Below are 16,989 nucleotides of genomic sequence, written 5' to 3' on the forward strand. Positions count from 1 at the left end.
CATGTTCAGTTCTAACTGTTGCTTCCTGACCTGCGTATAGGTTTCTCAAGAGGCAGGTCAGGTGGTCTGGTATTCCCATCACCTTCAGAATTTTCCACAGTTTCTTGTGATCCACAGTTATGTTTTACTGAACACAATTAATGTTCATTAACATTAATCAATAAAAGTTTTCAAAACTAAGAATAAAGCAGCATAAACTGCATTTTAAACGTAAATAAATTCTGGACCCTACTGTTGACAGGTTTTAGATATATATTCAAGTATATTTTGCTACTTACCTTATGAGCAGGTACCAGATTTACCAAAACTGTATCCAAAAGCTCTTGAGATACTGTATCACCTTCACAAATAATAGAACTCATGAGATCCACCATATGCATATGAACTTTCTGATTGTGGCCATTGCTGAAATTCAAAATTGGTGTTTCATTTAAATTTAAGCATACCTAAAATTTATAGGATTTAATCATAACATGGAACATCACACTTTATTTTACAATGATATTAAGGTATTAATTAAATACAGTTGTATATATTCATTTAAAGCTTCCTTCTCCCCAAAATCTTACAGTAGCATCCAAAATATTTTTTAAACTACATTTCCAAGATGACGTTTCCTAATTTTTATCAGTCTCACAATCAAAAGTAATTAAATCAAATGTAACTTTAGTTTGGCCTTAAATTCAGAGCATCAAACTGCTTTGTTGAAGTTAATTCTAACAGATGATTATAAGGAATACACAAAGAACTAAATGATTCACAGGAATTAAGGGGTCAGTAATATGTGATTTAAACAAAAGAAAAATAATAAAAATATTTTTATATCAGCTAGGTTAACTAATGCTACTCTTGTATTATTCTCTACAATACAAAATTAGCTGTATTTATTTTCAAAAAATATCTATAAAAATCATGTTAATGAATTCTTAAGTTACAAATATTAGCCTTCTGATATTCATCATAAAAAACACAGTTTATGTGGATTCATCTATAAGCTAAAAATTCTTTATATTTAAAAAAGATTATAATCTTAGTAAACTTACTTTATAACTGAAAATAATGTTCTGTATAATTGGGTAAAAATTTCATTGCTGTCTTCCAACTCAAAGCATATGTTATATGACTTGACCCAAGCAATGTTCTAAAATTAAGAGGTGAAAAGGGTAAAATTTTAATTAGTAAAAATATACATGTACAGAAACCATTTTAAAATGTCACTTCGAAATATAACATACTGCTTACCTCAAGTAAATAAAAATATCTATTGAATTGTGGGCTCTTTGTATCTTCTAGTCCCTTCAACTGCCTTGTTATAAACATAAATATATCCTTAAAAAAAAGGACAAGGTTTTGTTTAGATTATGAAAACATCCACTAAATTCCTAAAGATAATTCAGCACTCATATGTATCTATCATGATAAAACTGTAAAGAACCAGTTTAAAAAAAGAAAAAAAAAATTGCATTTGGCTCAAATTTTTTAAATGTGCATTATCATGAAAACACCAAATTTCTTACCCCCTTTAAAGGAAGACAGTAAATCATTTACCATGATCTAAAAGTAGAGAAAGAAAAACATCTTACAGTAAGTTAAAAACAACAGCCCTGAAAACCGAGTAAAGTAAAACTTATGCTATTATTAGAACGAACCCGCTGCAATGACTGAAAGCTGATTTGATCAGGTTTGTGGAATGGCATTATATATGGCAATTGTACAGAAAGAACACAGTTTAGGAAACTTAAAATTGCAAAACAAAATCACCAAGTGGAAAGAAAATAGACTGCAGAAACTTAGAAATTTTAAAAAGACCCTTAGAAGTTAACTTGCCAGGCTTCCTGCCCAGTCATTATAATTATTAATATTGTTTTTCCCTACAATTTATCAATCTATCTCCATCTCTTGCTTTTGACTTTTTATTACACATCCCTTTATACCTGCGTAAAATAGGTTCAGTATCACTTTTGAGTTAAATTTGTATGGAGATGATGTCTTTGGAAAGTTTGGAAAAGGCTAAAATTATAAAAGCTAAATTCTATAAAGGAAGCATGCTAATCTGTCAAAAAAAAAAGAGACAGAGAAAAACAAATTCCCTTATAAGTAATATGATAAACCTTATTTAAAAGAGAAGAAACAGAATATGCAGATTACTAAGTAGCTTTTCAAAAAAAAAAATACTATCAAAATTACACTCTTCAAAAATGATTACTAAATACAACTACTCCTTAAATCAATTAATTACCTCAAATTAGAGGTTCACAATTCATCTGGATACACAACTGCACAGACCAGCTCATATTATCTACGTTAAGTCTCCAAGCACTCTCAAATCTTATAATTCAGTTTACATTTAAATGACAAATATTGTTCCCTATTTCCCCCATTGTGAGATATATAAGACAAACATGCCCACAGCAGTTTGGGCATCCCTTACTGGAATCCTGGCTCACTGGATCAAATGAGCAGGTTTCTCATTTCAGTTTTTAAAATGCAAGTCCCTGACTATAGAACCAAATCCGGGCTGTTTTTCACCAAGGTAAACGCAGTTCCTGACAGGTAACTAACAAACACTTGTTAAATATAAGAAATCTAAATTATCTTTTTTTAAAATTCATACTCAGTAATCTTCCTGTGGACTCATTTTCTAACCCACAGTTTCCACAGTTATCTTTTATTATTGCTGGTTTTTCTAATGTTCTTCTAACCTGCCTTACTCAATATTTTTTTGCACAGTTATACTTATTTTCATTCTTTTTATCCACTGGATTAACCAGGTTATTCCCTTTCTTTTTCCATCTTTTAAAAATCATTTCATTGACATAGCCTTTATTTAAAACTACCATAATCAAGTACTAGGTATTTTTTCTACCTTTCATTAAAATTTTGCCCGTTGTATTTTCTTCAGAATAATGCACATCACATCTTCCATTATATGAATTAGGATTACTATAAATATTCACATTTACACTAGATACTGTCTTTTCAATAATGAACATGGTCTTCACATCAATTTTTAAAAAGGAAAAGGAAGTGTACCCCAAGAGATAGCACTAATGATGACATAATTTAAAAAGTATAGGAAATTCCCTGGCAATCCAGTGGTTAAGACTAGGCACTTTCACTACCATGGCCAAGGTTCAATCCCTGGTCAAGGGACTATGATCCCACAAGCCACACAGAGGGGTCAAAAAAAAAGTATAAAATACACTTTACTAATCAACTTCTTATTCTGAAGATCAGAACTTGTTTCATAAAATTAAGTACTAATGAAGGGGGGAGGAAATTCTACAGAAAATAAAGAAAACAAAAGTAGTTTAGCAAACAACTGCTGCAATTAATGTCAAAGACGCCAAACAAATAATCTAAATTCTTTAATACCCGTTTCAGTTAGAAAGATAAAGTATCAGTCAATCTTAGAAGTTCTTTGAATCAATACTTGCCTTTAATTTATCAGGGGATGTATAAGGAGCTTCAGGAGCATAAATCCGGAAAATATCAGCAAGGCAGCAGGCTACCAGTAAGCGAACATCTTTATCAGGATGCTTGAGGAAAAAATCTGAAGCAAGATGTAAAGCTAGGTTTAAATAAAGCTCCTTTTCTTCTTCAGAGTCCTGGTCCATATCCATGAATGTTTTCACAACCATCTATATAAAAATAAAACGAAATCAAATAATGATATCCTCTATGTAAAAATATATTCATCTGAAAATAAAAATCATATTAATTACAAAGGTTAACTTTCAATAAATGCACTTTCATGTTTCCTCTAAAAGTATCTATCTGTAGCATCCAATGAAGTACTTCCTGTGCTACAGTAAAAGAGAATAGGAGGTGGACAGTTCATTAGTAAGACTCAATAGCATGCATGGAGTGAGCAGAAGAAGGCAAACCCTTACATAAAAGAAGTGAGACAGAAACAACAGTCATGAAAAACTACAGTTTGAACTCTGGGAAGAGCTTTCTCTAATTTCAGCATTAGCAGTCACAGTGAAGTCTCAGCTTGCACCATTTCTACTTCACAGGAGACTTAACGAAACCGCCCAACTTGTCAGGGACAATGTAAAGGTGACCCTGTGGCATCCACTAGGTGGTGCTACAAATACCAATCAACAAGCAGGACTGGACTGGGTCCCTGAGACACATGGCAACATGGGTCTCCACCCAGCTGCAGAGTGAACACTTCTGAGTAATGAACTGCCCAACGCCACACTGAATTCTCACAGCAGCTGTGGCTAACAGTGTTCCTCACAGGACAGACCCTCAGTTCTACTACACCGGAATCCAGAACCAGGCATACACCAATCCTTCCAGACTGGCACTACATTAATTTAAGGGTACAATGTCCAGGGCTACCTCTTAATTTTATTACTTTTAAGATATATGCTTTGATGGACTTAGGTGTATTATGGGGGGAGGAAGGGAAAGATACACGCAAGGAACTCGTTCTTTCCTTGGAATCTCTTCACAAGAGTGAGAGAGAAAGTATATTTTGAATAAAATATTACAGGAAACTAGGAATTACATAAACAATGACATCTTATATATTAGCAAGATTTTATAAAACTTAACAGAGGGAAGTGTACATTAGAAAGAAAAAAAGGAAAACTAAGCAGATTATTGCTGGGCATAAATGTCTACAAAATAATGAAAGGATACTACAAGCACTGCATGTGAACACTGTGGCAATCATTCCACCAAAATAATCAAGGGTCAGATAACAGGAATTCCTCAAGACTGTGTACAACTCAAATGGTGTTACAAACTCATGAACACTTCATATAGGAGTCCTTAAATTAAAAAAGAGGTCTGAGAAAATCACATCCATAAAAGACACTAAATGCTAATAGCTTATAAGTGGAATCTATCTCTGTGTTTAACACTGATTTCTTAGCAGACAATAAGGATGATATCATTGCTGAAATATAAACAAATCTGAGGAAATAAACATACTTTTTCTCTAAAAATTTAATAGGTCAAGAAAATCTAGATACTCAGAAATGAAAAATACCATACACAGTTTGCAGCTTAGCCATTTCTAATAAAATATACACACTCTGAACTAGATAAAAGATCCACATATTGGTAAACTTAATCTGCTCAAAGATGCCTTTTGCTTTGAATAATAAACACCTTATATCTGTCATTCCAGTATTGTATGCATAGGCTATAATACTAAGATTTTATGTGAAATTTATAATAATACAAGGGTTTTTTTTCTTCTAATAAAAACAATCATGCAGCAATAAAGTAGTATTGTAAGGCTCCTAGGCCTTCAGTGACTAATTATGGCAAACCTTCTACACTGGAATATACGTAAATATTATTAACAGGCAACGTGTCTAGGTGGACACAACACTGAAGGGAAAAAAAATGCTTAAAAATAAAGAACATCTGAACTAATCAGCTTAATAATCTCCTTGGCCACTCTGCTATTCTAACCATTTTAATCATGAAGACCATCACTGATGGTGAAAGATGAAATATTATTCAAGCAAATAAGAAGAGTTTAACCATACAGTGACTGCCTCATGAATGCAAGTTCGCCATCTATCTTGACTCACTGCTGCACATCAGAAACCAAGAGCTAAAAGTAACTCTTTAACTTCATTTCAAAATACAAGAAAGTAAAATGTAGACTTAATACTCAGTAGAAAGAATTAAATCTTTTAATTTTTAATAATAATTAAAAATCAAATTAAAATGGTTGTTTTTATAAAACAAATGAGGTATTGGAGAGAGGAGACAACTTTTGACAGATAATAAGGAGTATAAGCATCTTGGGGATTTGTCTTTTATACCCAAGTAGAGCCTGGTGGGCTGCCGTCTATGGGGTCGCACAGAGTCAGACATGACTGAAGCAACTCAGCAGGAGAGGAGGCCCTAAAAATCCTAAAGTTCACCTGTCCAACTACACTCCAATTAACAATAGCTAAGGAAATTCTACAATTCTTTACCTATTCCACTTTCTTAGCTCCTAATTACAGCTAACTCATTTTGGCCAATAAATATTTTCTGCTCTGATGTGCTTTACCAAGCTGCCTTACCAAGGTACAGCCCTATTTGATTTCCACAGGTGCTCTCCCCAACTCCACTTATCCTAAACGGATGCCCAAAGGACATAATCTAATTCTACTCACCTTTAATCGTCTCACCATCTCTTCTTTAGATATTTTATCTGAGATTTCCTTGACACCAGGAGGATAGGTAATTTTTCCATCATTGGTCCTTGTCTTTGAATGAGCCATGATGGAAGTATTTTTACCCCTAAAACAAGAAAACTATTAGATGCAAACCAAAAAAAAAAAAAAAAAGCATTAACAATATTCATAATAAGCATGAAATATTACTATTTCCTAATTTATAGTAATTCATTTATTTAATTAATGAAAATCATTTTATTGAACATTTCTCCAAATTTTAAAATTTTATTTTTACTTTCATTTCCATTAGTGACAAGCTAAGTTATTTGAACTAATCCTTCAATTATTAAAAAATATGATTTTATTTAATTATATACTTACCTATATATATAAAATATTATATATTTATAATATATACTACAAATTATATATATACATATATATAATACACACAGGTTTTTTTTTTACAGTATTAAAAATTACTTGGGCCAAAATCTAAGAGAATTCAGGAATCCAGAGAAGTAAATGGAACATTATATCTACTTACACCCTGAGCCCATCTGCCAACCCTGACAAATCTAGAGTTCAGTTTCAGTGATCTTACGGGAAAAGGAGGACAGACTCCTGTCAAGATAGAACATCAAACAAAAGACCCTTCCTGACATTAATGTAGAATACTATCCCAACCCCAAAAAGATAATGCTTTCCAAGAGTTCGCTGAATTTCAAAGCATGGATTTTTATGCTACAGGAAGAAACCAACTCATTTCTCATTAGCAAAAATGTGTTGACTATAATGGTTCCTATTTTGATTAATAAAGATGTGTTTGAGCCTAGTTGTGTGATTTAAAATTCACAGTCCAAAACCACAGTTACTCTTTCACCAACCTAACAATTTCATCCAGCTAACCAGCATAACCATGATACTAACACCCAATGAGAAAAGTAAGAGAAAGGGAAAAGAACCACCAACAGGTCTTTTCTGTTTACAAAGTTTTTAAATGAAATACTAGAAAAAAAAAAAAAAACAAAACTTAGAAACCAAATGTAGTTGCAGATAAAAAACTGGGTTTAATCCCAGAAATGCAAGGTTGAATTCACCATATTAACAGAATAAAAAAGAAAAATCATGCAATAATCTCAAAAAATTAAGAGACAATGTTTGAAGAAAATTCACCATCAATTCACAACTATAAAAGAAAATAAGGAAAAAAGTTCAACAAACTAAGAATTATATGAAAAATTTCTGAATCTGAGAAAGGTAAGATGCTATACCCTACAGCATAAATCATGCTTATTGATGCTCTTCTGAAAATGTTTTACCTATTTTCAGGACCTACAAAAACATACCTGCTATCATCACTTGTTTAACACTGTAACAGAGATGCTGCTGAGAACTCAAGATGAAAACTTATAAAGAATTCAGTGACAGATTAATTATAAATCGGCATGAGGGATCTTATTGGACTGATAAAAATATTCTAAAATTGGACTATGGTGAGTTTCACATCTCAGGATATTTACTAAAAATTACTCAACTATACACTTGAAACAGGTCAATCTTATTAATTTTATGATCTATAAATTATATCTCAATAAAGTTGTTTAAATTTTTTACGTTCTGAGACTTTCATCTATATGGAAAAAGATGACACTGTACCCATATGTCACACAATACACAAAAGGAATTTCAGGTCGATTAATGAACTAAATACTGGGGCAATTGGAAAGGATTTTAAAATATAATGTAGGAAAACAACTTCACAACCTCGGGTTAGGAAAAGCCAAGAATCAAACCTACAGCTGTTTGTGTTCCTTCAACCAAAGAAGATACTCACTGAATGCCTAGGAAAAACCTTCTACAGGAAGGTAAATATAAATGTGATAGGATTCCCAGTTTTCCACAGAACCTGGAATATAAGACAGTCTCTCTACCTTGCCTCACCAGAAGCGAAAGCTGTTCATCTTCCTTAACAACAGACACATGATTATGACCACAGACTTCAGCTTAATAATGCAGACATGGTTCCATCTGTACAGTCAACACTTTATCAAGAACCTATTACATGCATGACATTCTAGAGTGGCTATAGGGCCACATGAGTTAAGATACGTCTCAAAACTGACAAAGGAAATAGACATTCCCCCTAAATGATTAAATCACAATAAATCCTAAAGTTATCAACAGAAATAACAAACAACAACCCTGGAAAAATAGAAGATTGAAAGAAGTCGAAAGTAGATGGGGGTGAAGTGTTAACAATATACAGAACAAAAGGACAGAGAAAATAATCTGAAGAAATCCCAGAGAACGAAGTTCAGAATCTGTTACTGGTCTAAAGCCATGACTAAAGGAGAAAGTGGAAGGAAGTAAAAGGGAGCGGAGAAGGAAAGGTAGAGCAACAAAGCAGCAGGCCTCGCAGTTTGCACTTCAGCTTCATAAGCAATGGTTTTGTGAGCAGAGGTTTGAAATACTTCTGTGAGTATACACATGGGCTGTTTCCTCAAAGTAAAGATAAATTTACTGGCCCCTCTCTATAAGCAAACTCCATGTACCTTGAAGTCTCAAGATTATGTTTAAACTTCTCCCAACCTCCTTAGGCCGAGCTTGGCTCTTCCCCCTAGAGCTTGGAAAACTGTGAACATATCATAATAAGCATTTAATCACATCACATTTAATAAACTCATTTGTCTGTTTCCCCAACTTGACTATACGCTCCTTAAAACAAGGATCTGTTGTTCAGTCACTAAGTCATGTCTGACTCCTTGCGACCCCATGAACTGCAGCACGCCAGGCTTCCCTGTCCTTCACTATCTCCAGGAGTTTGCTCAAAGTCACGACCATTGAGTCAGTGATGCCATCCAACCATCTCACCCTCTGTCACCCCCTTCTCCTCCTGCCCTCAATCTTTTCCAGCACCAGGGTCTTTTCCAATGAGTCAGCTCTTTGCATCAGGTGGCCAAAATATTGGGGCTTCAGTATCAGTCCTTCCAATCAATATTCAGGGTTGATGTCCTTTAGAACAAGTATGTATCATTTTAGGCATCCTTACTACAAAGTAGGTGCTCAAGAAATACTTGCTGAATCAATGACCAGAACTATTTTAAGAGACAGTGGCTCCAATAGGAAATACAGACTAGGCAGAGGAGAAATCAAATACAGTAAAAACAGGAAACTGCCAAAAAATTTCAATAAGAACTAATAAGGAACAGACTGCAGGGAATGACTAAAAATAAGAAAACTGATGCAAAGACTATGAATGCTTACTTACTTGAGAGAAGTAGAAGATGATTGCAAGATTCAAAGCCTTTGTTCCTAGAAAGTCAACGATTTAAATATCTACTGAGAACTTAGTGGGTGTGACAGCAGTTCTCTAGGCACTAAGGATACAATGGTAACACATAAAATAATTGCCCTCATCATAACAGAGATAGGGAAAAACCAGTGAGAAGTCAAGTCTTTGGAAAAATTAAGTTTGGAATACAAGGCAACTAGAGATGTTAAGCTGAAGTTCTAGAGAAAAGTCAATGAAAGAAAGTACTTTAGAACCACATATAGCTTACGCTTTGGGGGCTTACAGAATCAATAAAAAAGATGTGTATGGTGAGCTGAAATACAGAGACTAAACTCTAAGAAATATCTGTATTGATGTTGGGGGGTGAGGAAAGAAAACAGAAGAGGGTCAAAAGAGAGAGAAAAATATTGCTTTTTAACTAGGAAAAAAAAAAGTTTGAAGATAGAGAGATGCTATATAGTGTTAGTGACTTTGGAAATACACATCACTCTTTCAAGATAACCCCAGGCTCTTGGACTTGGTAAACTGATCTCTTTATGTACTTCCCAGACAACAACAGGAATGAACACCAAATAATAATGTAAGAGAAAAAAGGTGGAAAGGAGAAAGAGAGAGAAGAAGGAGAGCAATACAGAAGAAGAAAGGAAGATTACAGTAAAGAAATAGGCTATTCAACTGTTATGGGAAGTCAAAGGGAAAAGATACATTGACACACAGCTGCTCCTCTGAAATAGTGGCAAAGAAATTATTTGACATTCATTTTGTGTTGAATTTCAATAGTTACATTATGATAGAGCAAATGAACTGAAAATAAGAAAGTAGTAACTTAAATTATTTATATAAAAACAGACCTGTGTCAGAGTCCATTTATACACTGTATATAAATGTATTGTAGAGTACACATGTATATGGACTTCCCAAGTGGCTCAGTAGTAAAGAATCTGCCTGCCAGTGCAGGAGACACAGGTTCAATCCCTGGGCTGGAAGATCCCCTGGAGGAGGGCATGGCAACCACTCCAGGATTCTTGCCTGAAAAATCCCATGGACAGAGGAGCCTTGGCAGGCTACATAGTCCATTGGGCTGCAAAGAGTTGGGTACAACTGAGGGACTTAAACACCACACACATATATGTATATATTAATTTCAAATACCATTATATACATGTTGTTATAAAACCTACAGTTTTGTATAAAGAATGAACAATGAAACGCAAACTATTCTAATACTAGAGAGTTTATACAACCACTAAGTTCTAAGAAAATGGTCATTAATTAAAAGAAATGTATTGATAATTTAAAAAATCATACTAACAATCCTAGAAAGGAAAAAATAAAATCAATGAAATCATCATTCTACCCTAGATGTAAATAAATGTTCACAAGATACAATAAAGACTGCAGTAAAAATATTAAGGTCTTTTCAATGAATGGAAAAAAAGAACACAGCATTCACTGGATTAAACCACAAGGGTGAGAGCAATAGCAACAGTCATTGGTAAACTGATCTGGGAAGAAATAACAACAGGTATCTGTCATTTTCATAATAATTTTTCTTAAACACCCAGTATATAGCAACAAGTTTATGAGAGTCACAGAAATCAGATCTAGTCACTACTAGAATCTCTACTTGCCCATTGTTATTAAAAGTTGCTTTTCCTTCTGGGACTTTACTCCAGGTTTAAGGTGGAGTTGGAAAGAAAACAAGATTTTGTGAAGTCTGACAACTGTAAAAGGTAGGCTTCCTACAACCGGTACCTCTTATAACCAGCAGATGGTGCCCTCCATAAATATCAATACAACCCTTCCAGTACATAGTTAAGAGAGTAAGACGGGTTTCTTCTTGGCCAGAGATAACTGAAAAAATAATAAGAGTGTGTTCTAAAAGAAAAGAGACAAAATAAATTACGTTTTTCTCCTTTAAGTGTATAACCTTAAGGCTACATTTACATACTTCCCAACTACTAAAACAGAAAGTTTTTTTCCATATAAATGTTACCACTAACCCAACCATTCAGACTGAATCATCTTTATTAATTCAAATTAAGCATATTTAATAGTTATTCCTCTATGTTTTGTTAATACAAAGTAATATAAAATGCTTCAGGAAGTCATTTTAGAAAGCAGGACCATTTTGTTCATATTTTTGGTAATGTTTATTTATAAATGATTAAACACACGGTTACTCTCCTGCCTACATTCTTCTCAAGGACCATCATGGAAGTAGAATTAAAAGCCTGAGAACATCTCAACTAGCACCACTTTCTAACTAATAACAAAGTGTTCTGAAAAATCCCTTTAAAGTAGTATTTTATATTAATAATGGTAATATCTCTCATTTATTAAATGATTGGTATTACAGTCCATCGGGTCACAAGAGCTGGAGACAACTAAGCGACTAAACAACAACAAAACTTCCCAGTCGGTGGTCAGTCAATGTCCCATTCACTGAGGGGATAAGATTATGCAGTTCCTCTGTTCACAAACCTCAAGCACACATTCTTATTATAACTCCCACTCTCAGTAGACAGCCTCTACTTCACTGAGAAAACAGAAGCTCTGTCACGCAGCAACTTTCCCAGTCTCCCATTACTAAATCTGTTGTGACTGGCCAAAAATTTTGTTTGGGTTTTTCCATACAATCTTACAGAAACCAGAATGAACTACTGGCCAACCCAACACTACAAGTGGACCAAGCCCCTCCTTCCCTTCTGTTAACTAGAAAGTATGTAACCCTCTTCACGTCAAAAACGAATCCCTTCACAAGTGCACAGAATCCCACCCTCCACAGGTTTCTCAGAGACTTTCACTTCATCTGTTCCCTCTTCTTCCTCAGCATCTGTACCCTGTGTCTACTAGATCCTTCCCCTCAGTGTTCAGCGTAAGCACTCGGTTCTTGTGTGGAAAGAAATTCAGGCAAGAAGGGAAAGAAAAGAAAGTACAACATGCCTGTTTACTTTCTCCATGCCTCTAGCTACTGTCTTCTCTCTCAAATCACCTTCATAGCCAAGCTTTCCAAAAAGTAATCTGTACTTCCTCAGTTCCCATTTGCTTATCATACTAACCCAATCCTGTTTCCAGCATCCTCCAACACCAGCAATACTGTTTTTGCCATAATCACTGAGGCTGACTTCAAAAATGACAACAGATTTTTCTCTTCCCTCTATCTACAGTCTTGCAATGTGATTCTGTGGCTCCTCTCATCAAGAAGAGTGTTTTTCCAGCACTTGAATTTGAGATGGTCTTATGACTTTGGTCACTAGGACACTGGCAAGCTTAAAAAGTGCTTATGTTTTGGAATTTATTGACTTGCATTCTTGAAACTCCTCCTAAGAAGAGCACACACACGGAAGTTATCCCACTGTAAACTGAGACATATACAGAGGGAGAAATCTCAGTTATACCAAGTATGACCATCATGAAGGAAGCCAGTCCCAAACAAACTTTTGGGTGATCACAGACACACACTTGTAGATGTATGAGCAAGCCCAGGTCAATCAGCTAAGGCTGACCCAGATCAACAGAACTACCCAATTAAGCCAAACTCAAGCTGCCAACCTGGAGAACTGCAAGAAATGTTGGGTGATTAAAGTCATTAAGTTTTGAGGTGATTTGTTATGCAATAATAGCTAACAAAAAGTCATCACTGCCCTCCACGATGCCAAAGAAAACACTTTTCCAATCAAATTTTATTGATCTGAGCAGTTAATGACACACAGTGGAGAGCAGACTCCTTTCTGAAACACTCCTTTCCTTTGTTTTCTACTACATTTTACCTTTTCCTGATTTTTCTCCTATTACTAGTAACTGTCTACTTTGTTTCCTCTTCTATCCAGCCTCTCAATATCAATTCACCAAGGCTTAGTTCTACTTCCTCTCTTCACTTCTTGGTCTGCATGTTTTTCTCCCAAGGCTTCTGCCCCAAGCTTTCTTAAAGCCACCCCAGAACACCCCACCAAGAGCGCTCTTCGGAACTCCAATCCACACTTACCATTGCCAACCTAACATTTCTATTTAGGTATTCTCAAAGGTATTCTCTTCCCCATGGAATGTTAGGTCCATGAATCAAGGTAAATTGGAAGTAGTCAAACAGGAGATGAGATGCCAAGAGTGAACATTGACATTTTAGGAATCAGTGAGCTAAAATGGACCATAATGGGCGAATTTAATTCAGATGACCATTATATCTACTACTGTGGGCAAGAATCCCTCAGAAGAAATGGAGTGACCATCACAGTCAACAAAGAGTCTGAAATGCAGTACTTGGATGCAATCTCAAAAATGACAGCATGATCCCTCTTCATTTTCAAGGCAAACCATTCAGTATCACAGTAATCCAAGTCTATGCCTCAATCACTAATGCCAAAGACACTAAAGTTGAAAGGTTCTGTGATGACCTACAAGACTTTCTAGAACACCAAAAAAAGATGCTTTTTTCATTATAGGGGACTGGAATGCAAAAGCAGAAAGTCAAGAGATACCTGGAATAACAGGCAAGTTTGGCCTTGGAGTACAAAATGAAGCAGGGCAAAGGCTAATAGAGTTTTGTCAAGAGAACACACCGGTCATAGCAAACACCCTCTTCCAACAACACAAGAGATGACTCTACACATAGACATCACCAGATGGTAAATACCAAAATCAGATTGATTATATTCTTTGTAGCCAAAGATGGAGAAACTCTATATAGTCAGCAAAAACAAGACTGGGAGCTAACTGTGGCTCAGATCATGAACTCCTTATTGCCAAATTCAGACTTAAGTTGAAGAAAGCAGGGAAAACCACTGGACCATTCAGGTATGACCTAAACCAAATCCCTTACGATTATATAGTGAAAGTGACAAATAGATCCAAGGGATTAGATGTGATAGAATAGTTGGCTAGGGGTGAGAAATAATTGACTACAAAGGGACACGAGTGATGTTTGGGGGGCAATGACTAAAAATCATTCACTTGCACACAAAATCTATGTTTTAAAGGAAAGACAAATGAAGGAACAATCCATTCTATGAGAGACAGCAGGGAAAGTGGTCAGCCACACATCACAGGGAGTTGGAATTTAAGCCGTGGCAGACAACAAGGCGACTAAGGGAGGACTCAGGGCAGAGGAAACACGGAGCAATGAGCAGAAGCACAAAGACACGCTGAGTGTGAGAAAAAACAAGTCCGGGCATCTGTGACAAGATAAGTGTGTTTCCAAAAATAAAATATAAATCAATGGAACAGGATAAGCCAACACACCTATGGTCAGTTAATCTATGATAAAGGAGGCAAGACCACACAATGTTGTAAAGACAGTCTCTTCAACAAATGGTGCTGGGAAAACTGGACAGGCACAGGTTAAAAAAAAAAATGAAAGTAGATCATTGCTTAACCCTGTACATAAAAATAAGCTCAAAATGGATTAAAGACCTAAATGTGAGAACTGACACTGTAAAACTCCTAAAGGAAAATATAGGCAGAACACTCTCTAATATGGACTCCCCTGATAGCTCAGTTGGTAAAGAATCCACCTGCAATACAGGAGACCCCGGTTCAATTCCTGGGTCGGGAAGATCCACTGGAAAAGGGACAGGCTACCCACTCCAGATTTATCTTACTTCTCTAACATAAATCACAGCAATGTCTTTTTCAATCCGTCTTCCAGAATAACGGAAATAAAAGCAAAAATAAACAAATGGGACATACTTAAACTCAGAAGTTTTTGCACAGGAAAGGCAACAATAAGCAAAACGAAGACAACCCACAGACTGGGAGAAAATATTTGCAAATGATGTGACCATAAAGGATCAGTCCCAAAAATTTACAACCAGCTTATAACACTTAATAGCATCAAAACAAACAACCCATTCAAACAATGGGCAGAAGACCTGAACAGATGTTTCTCCAAAAAGGACATACGATGGCCGACAGGCAGGCACAGGAAAAGACGTTCAACATCACTATATTAGAGAAATGCAAATCAAAACCACAATGAGCTATCACCTCACAGCAATCAAATGGCATTCATTAAAATATTCACAAACAACAAATGCTGGAGAGGGTGTGGAGAGAAGAGAACCCTTCTGCACTGTTGGTGGGAATGTAAACTGGTACAGTCGCTATGGAGAACAGTATGGAAGGGTTCCTTCAGTTCATTCCAGTCGCTCAGTCGTGTCTGACTCTGCGACCTCATGAATCGCAGCACGGCAGGCTTCCCTGTCTATCACCATCTCCCGGAGTTCACTCAGACTCACGTCCATCGAGTCCATGATGCCATCCAGCCATCTCATCCTCTGTCGTCCCCTTCTCCTCCTGCCCCCAGTCCCTTCCAGCATCAGAGTCTTTTCGAATGAGTCAACTCTTCGCATGAGGTGGCCAAAGTACTGGAGCTTCAGCTTTACCATCATTCCTCCCAAAGAAATCCCAGGGCTGATCTCCTTCAGAATGGACTGGTTGGATCTCCTTGCAGTCCAAGGGACTCTCAAGAGTCTTCTCCAACACCACAGTTCAAAAGCATCAATTCCTTGGCACTCAGCTTTCTTCACAGTCCAACTCTCATATCCATACATGACCACAGGAAAAACCATAGCCTTGACTAGACAGACCTTAGTTGGCAAAGTAATGTCTCTGCTTTTGAATATACTATCTAGGTTGGTCATAACTTTTCTTCCAACGAGTAAGCGTCTTTTAATTTCATGGCTGCAATCACTATCTGCAGTGATTTTGGAGCCCCCCAAAATAAAGTCTGACACTGTTTCTGTTTCCCCATCTATTTCCCATGAAGTGATGGGACCGGATGCCATGATCTTCGTTTTCTGAATGTTGAGCTTTAAGCCAACTTTTTCACTCTCCTCTTTCACTTTCATCAAGAGGCTTTTGAGTTCCTCTTCACTTTCTGCCATAAGGGTGGTGTCATCTGCATATCTGAGCTTATTGATATTTCTCCCGGCAATCTTGATTCCAGCTTGTGTTTCTTCCAGTCCAGCGTTTCTCATGATGTACTCTGCATATAAGTTAAATAAGCAGGGTGACAATATACAGCCTTGATGTACTCCTTTTCCTATTTGGAACCAGTCTGTTGTTCCATGTCCAGTTCTAACTGTTGCTTCCTGACCTGCGTATAGGTTTCTCAAGAGGCAGGTCAAGTGGTCTGGTATTCCCATCTCCTTCAGAATTTTCCACAGTTTCTTGTGATCCACAGAGTCACAGGCTTTGGCATAGTCAATAAAGCAGACATAGATGTTTTTCTGGAACTCTCTTGCTTTTTCCATGATCCAGCCGATGTTGGCAATTTGATCTCTGCTTCCTCAGCCTTTTCTAAATCCAGCTTCAACATCAGGGAGTTCACGGTTCACGTATTGCTGAAGCCTGGCTTGGAGAATTTTAAGCATTACTTTCCTAGCATGTGCTGCTGCTGCTGCTAAGTCGCTTCAGTCGTGTCCGACTCTGTGCGACCCCATAGACGGTAGCCCATCAGGCTCCCCGGTCCCTGGGATTCTCCAGGCAAGAACACTTAAGTGGGTTGCCATTTCCTTCTCCAATTCATGAAAGTGAAAAGTGAAAGTGAAGTCGCTCAGT

At 36.3% G+C, this 16,989-nt stretch overlaps 1 protein-coding gene across 6 annotated transcripts in view; it reads right to left on the reverse strand.

Moving 5' to 3' along the window:
• PDS5B (PDS5 cohesin associated factor B) overlaps positions 1 to 16,989 on the reverse strand; it is a 184,831-nt gene that overhangs the window by 113,229 nt on the left and 54,613 nt on the right. For all 6 annotated transcript variants that reach the window (XM_040267109.1, XM_040267107.1, XM_040267106.1 and 3 more), the window contains exons 2-6: positions 6,135 to 6,261; positions 3,438 to 3,641; positions 1,243 to 1,329; positions 1,044 to 1,141; positions 279 to 405 (exon numbers count right to left, since the gene is read on the reverse strand). In XM_040267109.1, the coding sequence (XP_040123043.1) occupies positions 279 to 405; positions 1,044 to 1,141; positions 1,243 to 1,329; positions 3,438 to 3,641; positions 6,135 to 6,242 (624 nt within the window). In that variant the 5' untranslated portion in view covers positions 6,243 to 6,261. The remainder of the gene's footprint in view (positions 1 to 278; positions 406 to 1,043; positions 1,142 to 1,242; positions 1,330 to 3,437; positions 3,642 to 6,134; positions 6,262 to 16,989) is intronic.

The sequence above is a fragment of the Oryx dammah genome, unplaced genomic scaffold (genome assembly GCF_014754425.2).
Source record: "Oryx dammah isolate SB20612 unplaced genomic scaffold, SCBI_Odam_1.1 HiC_scaffold_24, whole genome shotgun sequence".
NCBI classification, from domain to species: Eukaryota; Metazoa; Chordata; class Mammalia; order Artiodactyla; family Bovidae; genus Oryx; species Oryx dammah.